The 17,747-nt window shown below is 44.6% G+C and overlaps 1 protein-coding gene across 1 annotated transcript in view; it reads right to left on the bottom strand.

Moving 5' to 3' along the window:
• Positions 1–8,773, bottom strand: part of LOC143961561 (uncharacterized) — a 456,309-nt gene extending 447,536 nt beyond the window's left edge. The window contains exon 1 of the mRNA XM_077470870.1: positions 8,626–8,773. Within this exon, the coding sequence (XP_077326996.1) occupies positions 8,626–8,710 (85 nt within the window). The 5' untranslated portion in view covers positions 8,711–8,773. The remainder of the gene's footprint in view (positions 1–8,625) is intronic.
• Between the last annotated feature and the right edge of the window lie 8,974 nt (positions 8,774–17,747).

The raw sequence follows: 17,747 nt of genomic DNA, 5'->3' as shown, positions 1-17,747 counted from the left end.
TGCCACCCATCAGTGCCACCCATTAGTGCCCATAGTGCCACCCATCAGTGCCCACAGTGCCACCCATTAGTGCCACATATCAGTGCCCACAATCTGCCTCAATCTGCCTCAACAACAGTGCTGCACCTCAGTGCCACATATCCGTGACCATCAGTGTCATCTACCAGTGCCCATCAGTGCCCATCAGTGACGCCCATCAGTGCCCAGCAGTGGCACCTATCAGAGCCACCTATCAGTGCCCATCAGTCCCATATATCAGTGGTACCTATCAGTGCCCATTAGTGCCACCCATCCATGCCACCCCTCAGTGCCACCCATCAGTGCCATCTTATCTGTGCCCATCTTTGCCCATCAGTGTCGCCTTATCTATGCCCATCAGTACTGCCTTTTCTGTGCCTATTGGTGCTACCTTATCTGGGCCTATTAGTGCTGCCTTAACTGTGCCTATCATAGCGCACCAGTGCAGCCTATCAGTGCCCACCAGTGCCGCCTCATCAGCGCATTTCAATGAAGGAGAAAAATGTACCTGTTTGCAAAATATAAATATAACAAACTATTAGACATGATTTTTTATTTTTTTTTATTTTGCATTTTTTTGTTTGCTTAGCAAAAAAATAAAACTCCCAGCTGTAATTAAATACCACCAAAAGAAAACTCTATTTGTGGGGGAAAAAATGATAAAAATTTAATTTGGGTACAGTGTTGTATGGCCGCGCAATTGTCATTCAAAGTGCATCAGCGCTGAAAGCTGTAAATTGGTCTGGGCAGGAGGGGGGTTTAAGTGGCCAGTAAGCAAGTGGTTAAAAAGAAAAGATAAGGACACCCCCAGCATTCTTCGTAAAGCTCTGATACCATGTGTGGGAATGTATGCTGTCATACTATAGATAGGCACTGGGAAAATAAAAATTATGGTGAAGCCTGGTACATACTATGCATTTTTTTTTCATTCAACCCAGGAAGGAAAATGACAGATCTCCATACTAACACACGTAATGTTAGCGTGGCAATCTTCCCCGTTGTGCCTTTTTCGTTAGGCCAGTTTCTGTTGGACAGGCTGCTGTAAACACTGAACAAATGTCAGTCTGTTTCTGTTGAACCAGCAATACCAGCAATACTTGGCTCATGTGTGTACACACGTTCCTGGTGCCTCCATGGCAGCATATACCTGTGACAAATAACTAGCTGAAACGGGTGGGTTGATGCTCAATAGAAAAGCTTTATTTAGGAAAATACAATGCTGACTGAACAGTTTGTCTTCCAAAATTTACTGTTGTCAAGACACCCTGATCAGCTCTGTAGTGTTTCAGGAAGGTGCGCTGGAAATACCAGGTAGCCGCTTTAGAAATGGTTTCAATGGAGACCCTGGACAGGGCTGCCACCATTGGTCTTGTCGAATGAGCCTTCATACTTTAAGGAGGCTTCATACCCCCTATCCTGTACGCTTTATGTACTGTATGTTTTTAACCTATAGGAGGCTTCCTTTTCCAGGGCATCTGTTTGATGCTCTGAAGAGTGCTGTGGCTGCCAGGTAGGCCTTGAGAATGCTAGTTACATCCAGCTCATGCAGACAACCAGTTTGACTACCTGGAAAGGTTGGGAGAGCCCATATGCTGACCGAGTGGAAAGATAATGACACCTTTGGAACCAAGACCTCCATGAGGCGCAATTCCACTTTACCTGGGAAAAAGGAAATGTACTCTTTGCGTGAAACAAAGGGCCTGAAACACTGACAATCGTATGCCTGATTTAATGGCTATCAGAAATTTTGATTCTGCTGTTATACAGGACTGTTTTTAAGGCAGGGCAAAAGGGGCAGCTGCCCTGGGCCCCATAATTGTAGTGGGGCCCAAAGCAGCTGCCTCATACTTTCCCTTATCCCTTGAAGTTTTAGTCCCGTGCTGTGTCCCGATATCTCAGTGTAAACTTCTGTTGCAGCTGCCCAGCTCTGCCCTATTCAGATGACTCACCTGCAGACCCTGTGTTTACATGTAAATAACCTGAATTTATATGTAAATAGTTGTGGTAATAATATGTAAATAGTCATGGACCATGGCATTGATATGTAAATAGAGGCAGCATTCATATGTATATTATGTCTGTCTGAGGTCACATCCATCATTACTTCTGCTGAATGCGATCTACAGGGGAGGTAAAGGAGCATGCTTGTAAGTCCTGCCTACAACTGTGGTCATTAAGCCTAACATCAGCCTGTTCTGAAAAAGTAAGCAAATTAGAGGTGGAACCTGTCTTCAGAGACGATGTGCTGTAACCTTTAGCAAACAATCAGTGAGCAGTAATAATGTGCAGTAACCTCTAACAACCAATTAGTGAGTGGTATAGATGTGCAGCAACCTTTAGCAATCAATCAGTGAGCAGTATTGATGTACAGTAATCTCTAGCAACCAATCAACAAGCAGAAGTCATGTGCTGTGACCTCTAGAAGATAACAGTGAGCCATAATGTGTGCTGTAACCTCTAGCAGCCAGTTAGTGAGCGGGGATGATACACCGTAACCTCTGGCAAACAAACGCAATTGCTGCCTAAACTGATTCAGTAAACTGATTTTGAGTCTAGCTGCTATTTGTTGTATGGCTCAAAGCATGTGGAGAGCGAAATTGCATGAAATAGGGGGCCAAAGAAAATGTTTGCCCTGGGTCCAGTCAATGTTAGACAGCCCTGGTGTTATATCCCATAGTGAACAATGCTCTACTGCATGTTTTGCTTGAACTTCCAGCACCACTGCCAGGTCCCATTGTCGGAAGGGTGCCTTTCAGGGGGCCTAATCTTCATAACACCCCTAAGGAACTGTACCACCAGTGGGTTATCTGCCCATTTTTAATTTGTTACTGCTGAGAGAGTAGATATTTGAACTATAAGAGAGGTAAGACAGAAGCCTAGATTCAGACCAGTTTGAAGGAACTCCAGAAGTGGAACAGCAAATGAGAAAACCTTCTCCCATATACATGCATACATGGCGCTTCTTTGATTTAGGAAGTGTTGACATGACTCCAGCTGAGCATACTTGAAGGTCTAGCCTGTAGAGATTTGAGTGGAAAAACTCCACCTGTGTGAGCAGACAATGAAAAGGAGGAATAGGTACAGATGGACAAGAGCTGAGGTGCATCACTAATGGAAACCAAGGCCTGCTTGACCAATAAGGGAGAATGGCTAAGACCCTCTATTGGCTCATTCAACAACCTCATAAGGAATTTCATGGTAAGTGGAGGGGGAGGGAAAGTGTAGTACTGACTGCAATTCCCCGGACATGAAATGCCACCCACATCCTCCACTAGACAGTGAAGGAAACAAAAGATAAACATCAGCAGTTTGTTTGCTGAATATTTGTGGTAGATCCCAGAGATCAATGATTTAAGATGTGAGGGTGAAGAGACACCTTTTTGTTGTCCAGGGAAATTCCAGGACAACGGGTCTGCTTCGGCATTCAACTTGCTGGACCAGTAGACCACTCTTGGGTCTACAAGGTTCTTCTCAGAGCATAATTGGTTTTACTTCCTTCAATAGGAAAAATCTGTTCATCCCCCTGCCTCTGAATATATGAAACTGCTGCTTTGTTGACCATTTGAAGAAGAATTAGTTTGCAGCAATGTCAGTGTCAAAAGGTTGGATACAATGCTCTCAGTAGCGAACTTCCATTTGCCCTGTATCCTGGAGTCTCCACAGTGTGCTTCCCAGCCAATTGAGCTGGCATCTGTGCAAGTATGGTCCATTAAATAGTGAGACCTGGAAAGAGTCCCCCCCTTGCCTTCCAGCGGAGGTTCTCCCGCATGGGTGTCAGTATTTTGATGGCTTGAGTGAGGCGAAGTTTCTTCCAATGTGAAAAGAACTGTCTTAAGTGCCAGCGGGTCCATGACACTAGGGGAAAGCATGCAGACATCACTCCTTAGTCACTTCTTAGTCTAAGGCTTTGGGAGGGTGTATTTTCATGGTCACAGCAGCCCATTGATTCAAGTGGGCTGCTGTACATGCCATAAACATGGGCAAAATGCCCCGACCCTTTTTTTAAAACTTTAGCTCCATTGAAGCATATGGTTCTGTGAAACCATGCCATTTCCTGCACCTGAAAACATGCTGCATTTCCAATGAGTGGGGCTGCCATTAAGAATTAAAGACATCCCTGCATGTCTGCTAAAGAGCAGTGCATTTTACCTGTAGGCTGGGGAACATGGGCAATTTACACATGTCCCTGGACCCACACAAATGTGAACCTAACCTAAAAGTCAGGCTTCTTATATTCAGCCTAGCTGTTAAGTTCTAGTTATACAGGATTTATTTATTTATTTTTCCCAATCAAGAATTTTATTGAAGAAAGATAAATTGTTTATGTAGCGCTGGCTCCTGACGAGCAGGCGCTATGTTTTTTTTTCAAAGTTAATTTTCCTGAAACCACAGTTGGGTTTTGGGGTTAATTTTCTAAATTTCTGGTTTCAGTACCAGTCCAGCTGGGTTGCACTGGGTTCTCCTTGACCGCAGGTGTCGCTGTCACTGCGACACCTGTGTGAGAACGCAGTTTAGCTGGGTGTATTGAATGCCACTGTTCTCTCTGAACCAGCCCAGTGGGAGTGTTCTCCTTGCTGTGCATTCTGGGAGGTGGTATTTAAGGTGCCGACATCACATGCTCTGGGGTTCCAGAGATTATTTTCTGTCTGTTTGGTTCTGGAGGTCCTCCTGACCCAGTCCCATGGCCCTCCTGGCCTGGGGTGCGGAATCATGCATTTCTAGTCTCAGGGCTGGCTGGCCTGAGGCAACACAACTGCAGGAACAGGCCTGAGTGGATTTCGGGGCCTATTGATCCAAGGGTGGTCCGGTGCTGTTTCATCTGAAGGGAGAGGCCCAGCAACTGAAGAACCCCAGGGGAAGACTCTTCAGGAGAAGGCCGTGTGCAAGGCTGGCTTCTCTGAAGGAGCCTGGAGGCTTAGTTGAAGGACGCAACCTGGATCAACACTTATTCAGTATTGCCAGATCGGCTGAGAGATACTGGTACCGTATGATAGCTCCTTAAATTTGTCATCTATCCTACACTCTGTCCTATCCAAGTCTGTGGCATAGACTTTATCAAACATCCTACACTCCAATCTATGGCAGAGACTTTTCCGAACACTCTACCGGCTGCTAGGCCTAGTGAGAGGAGGTCTATCCGGGGTTGTAAAATCCAGTTGTGAAACGGTTGCTATTCTCTGGATTTTCCTATAAGAGACTTTCCATTTTTGCATTCTAAAGTACCTGAACGTACTCCTAACCCTCTACCCTACATTGAAAGACTCTGTTTATGTTTCAAATAAATAATCCAAAAGAAGATTCAGTGTCAGTTTCCACATTTCTTTGGGCCATCTACCACGGGAATCCATAGACGGAGAAGCAGACCAGAAGGTAGCGGTAAGCCCAATAAAACCAGCAGCTCCTTCGGGGGTTAGTGCTACATTTACATTGACAAGAATAGGGAGTTGGTGGGGGGGGGCGGGGGGGGGGGGGAGAAAGGAAAGAGAGGAGGTTAGGAAAAGAGGGGGGATGGGGGAGGTATTAATAGTGTACTGATAAACTTATAGCACATATATATAAAATTATGAATGCTATATTGTAAGGGTTTTATATCTATGTCTTTATACAAGGAGTGTTTGGTATTCGGTTGAATAGGTAAATAATAACCATGGCTGCCATGTTTTGATAAAACTCTCACTGTTTTCTTTTTTCATCGCCAGAATCTCTTCCATCTTATATAGGTACTGGACTCTGTCCAACCAATCCTTGACCAGAGGGAAGTGAGTGGTTTTCCAGTGTAGGGGAATGAGGGTTTTTGCTGCGGTTAGTAGGTATCTTGTAAGGGACTTTTTGTATTTACTCAAAGTACAAGAATTAATACAGGATTTCTATAGTGCCAACAGTTAGCACCGCACTTTACAAAATGAAGGCAAACTGTACAGTTACAATGCAGTTCAATAAAGGAGGAATCAGAGGGCCCTGCTCATTAGAGCTTATGATCTAAAAGGGAGGGTCAAGTGATACAAAGGGTAATAACTGTGGGGATGAGCTGATGGAGATAGTGGAAATACAGTTGTTTGGATGTGGGATAGGCTTCTCTGAAGAGAAGGGTTTTCAGGGATCACCTAAAAATGGATAGAGTAGGAGATAGACAAATTGGGGTAGGGAGTCCTAAAGGATTAGAGAGGCTTGAGAAAAGTCAAATCAATATTTGATGTGACCGGCCTTTGCATTCAAACCATCGTTAGTTCTTCTAGTTAGACTTGCAGTTTTTGAAGGAACTCGACAGGTAGGTTGTTCCAAACATCTTAGAGAACTAAGCACAAATCTTCTGTGGAAGTAGGCTGCCTCATATCCTTCTGTCTCCTCATGTAATCCCAGACAGGCTCCATGATGTTGAGATCAGGGCTCTGTTGGGGCCAAACCATCACTTACGGTCTCCCTGTTTTTTATGCTGAATATAGTTCTTAATAATATTGGCTGTATGTTTGGGGTTGTTGTCCTGCTGCAGGATAAATTTGGGGCCAATCATGTGCCTCCCTGATCGTATGGCATGATGAATACGTATTTGTCTGTATTTCTCAGCATTGCGGACACCATTGATCCTGACCAAACCTCCAACTCCACTTGCAGAAATGCAGCCCCAAACTTGCAGGGAATCTCCACCATGCTTCACTGTTGCTGGCAGACACCAATTATTGTACTGCTCTCCAACCCCTTTGCCAACAAACTGCCTCCTTATACAGCCAAATATTTCACATTTTGACACATCAGTTCAGAGCACCTGCTGTAATTTTTCTGTTCCTATGTTTTCCTGCATAGTTGAGTCACTTAGCCGTGTTTCCATGTGGGAGATATAGATTTGTGGCTGCAATTCTTCCATGAAGACCACCTCTGGCCAGAGTTCTCCAGACAGTAGATGGGTGCACGTGGTTCCCACTGGTTTCTGCCAGTTCTGTGCTGATGGCACTGCTGGACTTTTTCTGATATCAAAGGGAGGTAAGCATGAATCAAAGTAGCCTACATCCACAGAAGAACTGTGTTTAGTTCTCCATTATGTTTGGAACAACCTATCTGCCGAGTTCTTTCAAAAGCTGTGTGCAAGTATACCTAGAAGAACTGATGCTGGTTTGATGCCAAAGGGTGGTCACACCAATTTGATTTAGATTTTTTTTTGTCCATTCCCTCACTTTGCATTTTGTACATTGATCAGAATAAACAATTAATATATATATTATATATATATGGAAAAAAAAACATTCTTAATTTACAGCATTTCTTCGCACCAGCCTAAAACGTTTGTACAGTACAGTTGGTTCTATACTACATCTCCTTTCTCAACCTTTTCAACAGAGGAACCCTTGAAATAGTTCTCTGGTCTCGATGAATCCCTTCTAAAAATTAGAACTCTACAACTCATTATACATTAGTGTGATGGTAAGTGAGAGGAATGGTCCTTACACTTGTGGTCATTGGGAAGAATGATCTCATTACAGATAGCTAAAAAGATCAATGGTGTCAGTGGTAACTTATCTGAGAGGCAGAAATTGCCGAATGCTGAAGGAACCCTTAGCAACCTTTGGAGGAACCCCAAGGGTTCCACGGAACCCTGGTTGAGAATCACTGCTATACTATATAGAGATCTATACTATATAGAGATATGATTCTATAATAAATTAGATCAATACTTGTTTACCATAGTATGAAGTATGTACCATGTTTGTATGTAATACTTAGGTGTAAATGTAAGGCTAAGGCATTTGAGCCATTGAATTAGAGAGAAAAATTCCACCTTGAAGCAACTCACTACCATTATATCATACTAACAGGCTTTCAAGCCAGCTGATGTCATCCTAAGCTGAGTCAAGATTGATTAATTCTAACACTGTGAAGTCAGACAAGTGAAATTAAAATTCTGATTGGCTGTAGCTTTTAATGGAACATCTAGCTTGGACTATTGTAAGGAAGATCTAATATTCTCACCAACTTCTGGTGTCTTCTCATAGACTCACTGAGTCATGTTGACCACATACAAGTACATTTGGTCATAGAGGTGACTTGGCAGCCCAATATTTTTACTAGCCCCTGTGTAATGTCATAGTCTATCTGTCTGGAATGGATTGCCTACATAGGTCTTCATTTTGCTTAGCTGTTGGTTAATTTTGTTGACCAGGCCCTATGAGCCAACTTACGGAATTTAGAATAGAAACACAGAAAGTAGTCTATCAAGTCTGCCTGTTTTTTTTTTTGTTTTTTTTTCTCCGTTGGATTTGTGACTATAGATCTATGTTTGTCCTAAGCATGTTTGATGCCATTTACTGTTGACTGTCTCACTACCTCTGCTGTAAGTTTATTCCAAGCATCAACTACCCTTTCAGTAAACAAATACTTTCTAGAATAGTTTCCTCCAGTTTGAGGTCATGTCCCCATGTTCTTGATTTTGGTTTAACATTGAAAAAAACTGCCCTCCTGAACCTTATTTACCCCCTTGATGTATTTAAAGGTTTCGGTCAGGCCTAACCTTTCCCTTCTTTCCTCCAGACTGTACATTTGTATGTTCCTAAAGTCTCTCTTGATGCGTTTTATCCCCCAAACCTTTCACCATTTTTATGTCTCCTGGGTACTCACCCTCCGTCATATTGTCGCCTTTCACTGCACAGAACAAGGCGATCCCATGTAGAAGGAAGAGAGGTAAAAGTAGATGGACTTCCATCCCTTAAGGTTGAGCACCGAGCAATGAAAGAAACCTCAACTGATGCAACTGGTGTAAAATATGCTTTTCAGTAGAAGCGGTTGGATGAATTCTAAAGATCATATCTGACAGATATTTTGTTATAATCACAAAACATGTCAGGTCCCTAAAGAATTCAAAAAGGCATCTGCTTAAATACAAACAACTAAATATCACCTGCCCACTGTGCTGAAATTAACTACAACTGGATATACAGCTTACCCTTAGCTAAAATCACAACAGCATAGATGTATTTTTAAAGCCATATATTTTTGTAGGGAAGAGAGAAGCAGCATAGTTTCACTTGTATGCGTTTCAGTCCACAAAACCAAACATGGTGGTCGATTTACTAAAGGCAAGTAGACTGTTCACTTTACTAGTGCAGTTGTTCCAGAGCTTAGTAGTTGGGGAAGGTTGGATAAAGACAATAGTCCATCCATTTCAACCGATGCATAGTAGTCCATTATGCTTTGCCTTTGCAGCGAATGAAAGAGGAAGTAAACTCATCAGGGTTTACTTCCTCTTTAAGGCAGCCTAGGTGACCAGATAGTCCCTCTCTGGAGGTCAATGTAATCAGCTCTTTCAAGGATTGTTTAGAATTAACAACCTAAGAATAGTCTTTTCATATATCCTGGGAGATACTGTGGATAAATATTACTTACATTTTAAATAATCCAAGATATATTTTCTCACTCACCCTTTACCAGGATGGCACAGGGTGACTAATGCCCCGTACACACGACCGGACTTTTCAACATCAAAAGTCTGACGGAATGATTCCGGCAGACTATTCGATCGTGTGTGGGCTGCAACGGACTTTTGATTCGCAAAAGTCTGACAGACTTTAGAAATGGAACATGCTTCAAATTTTTCCGCAAGAACTCTGCCGGACCCAGTTCCTACCGAGAAATCCGCTCGTGTGTATGCTAGTCCGACGGACAAAAACCGACGCTAGGGCAGCTATTGGCTACTGGCTATGAACTTCCTTATTCGAGTCCAGTCGTACATCATCACGTTAGAATCCGTCGGAGTTTGGTGTGATTGTGTGTGGCCAAGTTCGCTCATTCGGAAAGTCCGTCAGAACTCTGTCAGAACTCCGGCAGAACTCCTTCGAAAGTCTGTCGGACATAAGTCTGGTCGTGTGTACGTGGCATTAGACATAAGAGTTGTATGGGGAGCTGAAACATGGGTTTCCCAACTTTTCCAAGGGATTCTGGGTTCCACGTGCCCTCCTGTCACAGTGCTTGTAGTCGTTCCTCTCTTCAGTTCCAGCACATCCCTTCTAAGGACTGGTGACCAGAACTAGACGGAATACTCCAGATGTGGTCTAGCCAGAGTTTTATATAGTGGCAGGATTATCGTTTTATCTCCCCTTTTTTAAACATGCTAAAATTATGACAGCTTTGGTAGCTGCAGCTTGACATTGCATGCTATTGCTCAGTCTGTCTTCTACTAGGACCCCCAGATCTTTCTCCATCCTTGATTCCCCCAGCAGTTCTCCCCCTAGTGAGTAGTTTGCTTTTATGTTTTTTGCCCCCAATGCATTACTTTACATTTCTCCACATTAAATCTAATTTACCATGTAATTGCCCACTCCATTCATTTGTTCAGGTTGTCTGTAAAATTTTCTATATCCTGATGTGAAGTTATTGCCCTGCTTATTTTTGTGTTGTCTGCAAAAACTGAGATTTAGCTACAGTTGCAAAAAAAATATGTGAACCCTTTGGGAATGATATGGATTTCTGCACAAATTGGTCATAAAATGTGATCTGATCTTTATCTAAGTCACAATAGACAATCACAGTCTGCTTAAACTAATAACACACAAAGAATTAAATGTTACCATGTTTTTGTTGAACACACTATGTAAACACTAACAGTGCAGGTGGAAAAAGTATGTGAAACCCTAGACTAATGTGATCCCCAAGAGCTAATTGGAGTGAGGTGTCAGCCAACTGGAGTCCAATCAATGAGATGAGATTGGAGGTGTTGGTTACAGCTGCCTTGCCATATAAAACACACACCAGTTCTGGGTTTGCTTTTCACAAGAAGCATTGCCTGATGTGAATGATGCCTTGCACAAAAGAGCTTTCAGAAGACTTACGATTAAGAATTGTTGACTTGCATAAAGCTGTAAAGGGTTATAAAAGTATCTCCAAAAGCCTTTCTGTTTATCAGTCCACGGTAAGACACATTGTCTATAAATGGAGAGAGTTCAGCACTGCTGCTACTCTCCCTAGGAGTGGGCATCCTGTAAAGATGACTGCAAGAGCACAGCGCCGACTGCTCAATGAGGTGAAGAAGAATCCTAGAGTGTCAGCTAAAGACTTACAAAAGTCTCTGGCATATGCTAACATCCCTGTTAGCGAATCTACGCTATGTAAAACAGTAAACAAGAATGGATTTCATGGGAGGATACCAGAGGAAGCCACTGCTTTCCAAAAAAAAAAATCATTGCTGCACGTTTACAGTTTGCACAAGAGCATTTGGATGTTCCACAGCAGTACTGGCAAAACATTCTGTGGACAGATGAAACCAAAGTTGAGTTGTTTGGAAGAAACAGACAACACTATGTGTGGAGAAAAAGAGGCACAGCACACCAACATAAAAACCTCACCCCAACTGTGAAGTATGGTGGTGGGGGCATCATGGTTTGGGGCTGCTTTGCTGCATCAGGGCCTGGACGGATTGCTATCATCGAAGGAAAAATGAATCCCCAAGTTTATCAAGACATTTTGCAGAACTTAAGGCCATCTGTCCACCACCAGAAGATGGGTGTTGCAACAGGACAACGACCCAAAGCATAGAAGTAAATCAACAACAGAATGGCTTAAACAGAAGAAAATATGCCTTCTGGAGTGGCCCAGTCAGAGTCCTGACCTCAACCCGATTGAGATGCTGTGACATGACCTCAAGAAAGCGTTTCACACCAGACATCCCAAGAATATTGCTAAACTGAAACAGTTCTATAAGGAGGAATGGTCAACAATTACTCCTGACCATTGTGCATGTCTGATCTGCAACTACAGAAAATGTTCAGTTGAAGTTATTGTTGCCAAAGGAGGTTCAACCAGTTATTAAATCCAAGGGTTCACATACTTTTTCCACCTGCACTGTGAATGTTTACATGGTAACATTTAAATCATTGTGTGTTATTAGTTTAAGCAGACTGTGATTGTCTATTGTGACTTAGAAAAAGATTAGATCACAAATTGTGCAGAAATCCATTATCATTGCAAAAGAGTTCACATACATTTTTTTTTGCAACTGTATATCGGTAAGACTCTATGCCTTACACCAATAAAGGGTAATTGGTCCCAACAGTGCAGCTCCTCATATAATCTGTGGTGATAAAGTTATATCTATAATCTTTGCTTCCTCTATCATTCTGATGGGGGGGAGGGGGGAACTGAGCGTGTTGTGCCCCGAGAATCAAAAATGTTTAGGGGAATCTAGAGGAAGGGTGTCATTGACTGGCATAAGAATAGAGCAAGTCTGAACAGTTCTAAGTGGGCAAAGGGGGCAGTCTCGGATTCTTGGTGTGCCCCACGCTTCAGCAGCCAATGTGGAGTACACCGCCTGTCTGCAATGGATACAGGTGCTGTTCCAGAACCGGTTAGTGAAGGTATGATGCAAGGAATGCCACACACATTCTCCCTTGGCATAGCAAGCATTAGAATTCTATTATAAATGGGCAATTGTTCTGGGGGGGCAAGCATGTCACACTGACTAGGTAAGAGCATGTGAGGTGTCTAAAAATGAATGTGAAGTAGAGTGGAGTGGGGAAGTGGAGTCATGGTGAAGCGGGTTGCTAGGGTTAAAAGAGTAAGGACTCCACAATGGGCTAGCGTCCTACCTGTTTTCAGAGAAGGTGTGTGCCATGGAGAATGCACCTGTGTTCCCAAAGTTTAGGTTTTATTTGAAAGGGGGTTACAAAAAGTGTATGCAGGAGCACATTAACACAACCTTGCAGAGGCATACAATTTCCCTTATTGTACATAGCATGTCCCCTCTGACCACAAGAGAAAGCAAGATTTCCATCTCATTACTAGTGATGGCCGAACGGTTCGCCCGGCGGTCGTTTCGCGGCGAATTTCCGACATTCGCGGTCCGCACGTTCGAACGCCTTTTTCCGTCGTTCGCCGCGGCGGACTTACGTGTTTAATGTATACAAGAACTTTAACCTTTGGTGACACGTTTATCATGTGATACAGGACAGCCAATTGAGACATGACAGCACATGGACACTTGTACATTCCCCCTAACCTATAAATACACCCGATCCGGTGGCCATTTTACATTCTTTCTTCTGTTAAGATAGGGACAGGTTCCTGTGTGGAGTAGGGAGAGATAAACCACTAGCTATTTGGTACACAAAAGTTCTTTTCAGGACTGGTATAGGTGTTAGGTGTTGATAGGTTTGCTGTGCTGCTGATTCTTGCAGCAGCCTGAGTGTCTTTTGTTAGTTTAGAGAAAGGGAAAGGACGGTGTATGCTACAGGGACAGCCAGATTAGTCTTTCATCATCATCATCATCATCATCATCATTAGCTGTTACTATCAAGGTCCACAAAAGAGCTGTTCCAGTAACCACTAATCGTTCTCTTTTTTTGCCAATTTGTATAGGGACAGGAAGGAAGCAGTGTTGTCAGGCAGTGAGGGTAATTTTAAAGACTTGCTGTTATTATTAGTTCCACAAAGGTTCTTTTCAGGACTGGTATCAGTGGTACAGTAATAGGCTTGTACATGTATAATATTCTTTCTTCCAAATATAGAAAGGATATTATACTTGACTGCTGCCCTTCTGCTGCAGTCTGCTAAACATTCACAACTCACTTGTTCCACAAAAGTTCTTATAAGGACTGGTAACTTGGTATAGGGTGCTACGGTACATAGGCTTGAGTGCGGTACAGTCTGCTGTTCTGTAAGGACCGCTATCGGTCCACAATAGATAGGGTTGACGTGCACCACTGCTGACCGCTGCCCTATACTGCAGCAGTCCTTCAGCGGTATAGGGACTGACGTACAGTCTGCTAATCACTAACACACAACCTGCTTGTTCCACAAAAGTTCTTATAAGGACTGGTAACTTGGTATAGGGTGCTACGGTACATAGGCTTGAGTGCGGTACAGTCTGCTGTTCTGTAAGGACCGCTATCGGTCCACAATAGATAGGGTTGACGTGCACCACTGCTGACCGCTGCCCTATACTGCAGCAGTCCTTCAGCGGTATAGGGACTGACGTACAGTCTGCTAAACACTAATACACAACCTGCTTGGTCCACAAAAGTTCTTATAAGGACTGGTAACTTGGTATAGGGTGCTACGGTACATAGGCTTGAGTGCGGTACAGTCTGCTGTTCTGTAAGGACCGCTATCGGTCCACAATAGATAGGGTTGACGTGCACCACTGCTGACCGCTGCCCTATACTGCAGCAGTCCTTCAGCGGTATAGGGACTGACGTACAGTCTGCTAAACACTAATACACAACCTGCTTGGTCCACAAAAGTTCTTATAAGGACTGGTAACTTGGTATAGGGTGCTACGGTACATAGGCTTGAGTGCGGTACAGTCTGCTGTTCTGTAAGGACCGCTATCGGTCCACAATAGATAGGGTTGACGTGCACCACTGCTGACCGCTCACCTATACTGCAGCAGTCCTTCAGCGGTATAGGGACTGACGTACAGTCTGCTAATCACTAACACACAACCTGCTTGTTCCACAAAAGTTCTTATAAGGACTGGTAACTTGGTATAGGGTGCTACGGTACATAGGCTTGAGTGCGGTACAGTCTGCTGTTCTGTAAGGACCGCTATCGGTCCACAATAGATAGGGTTGACGTGCACCACTGCTGACCGCTGCCCTATACTGCAGCAGTCCTTCAGCGGTATAGGGACTGACGTACAGTCTGCTAATCACTAACACACAACCTGCTTGTTCCACAAAAGTTCTTATAAGGACTGGTAACTTGGTATAGGGTGCTACGGTACATAGGCTTGAGTGCGGTACAGTCTGCTGTTCTGTAAGGACCGCTATCGGTCCACAATAGATAGGGTTGACGTGCACCACTGCTGACCGCTGCCCTATACTGCAGCAGTCCTTCAGCGGTATAGGGACTGACGTACAGTCTGCTAAACACTAATACACAACCTGCTTGGTCCACAAAAGTTCTTATAAGGACTGGTAACTTGGTATAGGGTGCTACGGTACATAGGCTTGAGTGCGGTACAGTCTGCTGTTCTGTAAGGACCGCTATCGGTCCACAATAGATAGGGTTGACGTGCACCACTGCTGACCGCTGCCCTATACTGCAGCAGTCCTTCAGCGGTATAGGGACTGACGTACAGTCTGCTAATCACTAACACACAACCTGCTTGTTCCACAAAAGTTCTTATAAGGACTGGTAACTTGGTATAGGGTGCTACGGTACATAGGCTTGAGTGCGGTACAGTCTGCTGTTCTGTAAGGACCGCTATCGGTCCACAATAGATAGGGTTGACGTGCACCACTGCTGACCGCTGCCCTATACTGCAGCAGTCCTTCAGCGGTATAGGGACTGACGTACAGTCTGCTAAACACTAATACACAACCTGCTTGGTCCACAAAAGTTCTTATAAGGACTGGTAACTTGGTATAGGGTGCTACGGTACATAGGCTTGAGTGCGGTACAGTCTGCTGTTCTGTAAGGACCGCTATCGGTCCACAATAGATAGGGTTGACGTGCACCACTGCTGACCGCTCACCTATACTGCAGCAGTCCTTCAGCGGTATAGGGACTGACGTACAGTCTGCTAATCACTAACACACAACCTGCTTGTTCCACAAAAGTTCTTATAAGGACTGGTAACTTGGTATAGGGTGCTACGGTACATAGGCTTGAGTGCGGTACAGTCTGCTGTTCTGTAAGGACCGCTATCGGTCCACAATAGATAGGGTTGACGTGCACCACTGCTGACCGCTGCCCTATACTGCAGCAGTCCTTCAGCGGTATAGGGACTGACGTACAGTCTGCTAATCACTAACACACAACCTGCTTGTTCCACAAAAGTTCTTATAAGGACTGGTAACTTGGTATAGGGTGCTACGGTACATAGGCTTGAGTGCGGTACAGTCTGCTGTTCTGTAAGGACCGCTATCGGTCCACAATAGATAGGGTTGACGTGCACCACTGCTGACCGCTGCCCTATACTGCAGCAGTCCTTCAGCGGTATAGGGACTGACGTACAGTCTGCTAAACACTAATACACAACCTGCTTGGTCCACAAAAGTTCTTATAAGGACTGGTAACTTGGTATAGGGTGCTACGGTACATAGGCTTGAGTGCGGTACAGTCTGCTGTTCTGTAAGGACCGCTATCGGTCCACAATAGATAGGGTTGACGTGCACCACTGCTGACCGCTCACCTATACTGCAGCAGTCCTTCAGCGGTATAGGGACTGACGTACAGTCTGCTAATCACTAACACACAACCTGCTTGTTCCACAAAAGTTCTTATAAGGACTGGTAACTTGGTATAGGGTGCTACGGTACATAGGCTTGAGTGCGGTACAGTCTGCTGTTCTGTAAGGACCGCTATCGGTCCACAATAGATAGGGTTGACGTGCACCACTGCTGACCGCTCACCTATACTGCAGCAGTCCTTCAGCGGTATAGGGACTGACGTACAGTCTGCTAATCACTAACACACAACCTGCTTGTTCCACAAAAGTTCTTATAAGGACTGGTAACTTGGTATAGGGTGCTACGGTACATAGGCTTGAGTGCGGTACAGTCTGCTGTTCTGTAAGGACCGCTATCGGTCCACAATAGATAGGGTTGACGTGCACCACTGCTGACCGCTGCCCTATACTGCAGCAGTCCTTCAGCGGTATAGGGACTGACGTACAGTCTGCTAAACACTAATACACAACCTGCTTGGTCCACAAAAGTTCTTATAAGGACTGGTAACTTGGTATAGGGTGCTACGGTACATAGGCTTGAGTGCGGTACAGTCTGCTGTTCTGTAAGGACCGCTATCGGTCCACAATAGATAGGGTTGACGTGCACCACTGCTGACCGCTGCCCTATACTGCAGCAGTCCTTCAGCGGTATAGGGACTGACGTACAGTCTGCTAAACACTAATACACAACCTGCTTGGTCCACAAAAGTTCTTATAAGGACTGGTAACTTGGTATAGGGTGCTACGGTACATAGGCTTGAGTGCGGTACAGTCTGCTGTTCTGTAAGGACCGCTATAGGTCCACAATAGATAGGGTTGACGTGCACCACTGCTGACCGCTCACCTATACTGCAGCAGTCCTTCAGCGGTATAGGGACTAAGAGTTTTGTCACAGGGTCATTTAAAAAATGACATGCAGAGGAAGAGGCAGGCCCTTCCGCAGGGGTGGTAGGGGTAGGGCAGGAGCAACAGGCTTGAGCCAAAGTGGGAAGTTGCAGAAGGTGCGTTCAATTACTTTAAAGGATGCACCAGACTTGGTTGAGTGGCTCGCTCAGCCTTACTCTTCTGCACCCTCCTCATCCTCTCGATCTGCACCCTCTTCTTCACTCTCTGCTATGTGCACCCCCAAAGACACTACCACCAACAACACGACCACCACCACCACCACCACATACCTTCCGCTTGAGTCACTGGAATTATTTTCCGATCCATATCAAGAGGACATTTCTGATGCGCAGCCACTCTTGGTATTGGATCAGGAAGAGGAGGTAGCAACAAGCGCTACTCAGCAGTCTGACGCCAGTACCCAGATCAGCCCAAGGAGGAGGTTGGTCCCCGGTGTTGCTGCCTACTCTACTTATAGCGGTGGGGAAGGTGACGTTGATGATGACGTGTCTAGTGATGTCACGTGGGTGCCCACAAGAGAGGAAGAGGAGGGGAGTTCAGAGGGAGATATGGACCAGCAGATAGGGAGGAGAAGCAGCAATGACTTACATTGCACAGCAGGGACAAAGCAGACTGCAAATGTATCAGGAGCGAGTCATCGACCATGTACGGTCACATCTGGCGCTCCCAGGAC

Source organism: Lithobates pipiens, unplaced genomic scaffold (assembly GCF_037356315.1).
Source record: "Lithobates pipiens isolate NorthernLeopardFrog02 unplaced genomic scaffold, aLitPip1_a1.2 Scaffold_8, whole genome shotgun sequence".
NCBI lineage: Eukaryota > Metazoa > Chordata > Amphibia > Anura > Ranidae > Lithobates > Lithobates pipiens.
The sequence above is the reverse complement of the archived record's forward strand: the minus strand, read 5'-3'. Positions and strand labels throughout refer to the sequence as shown.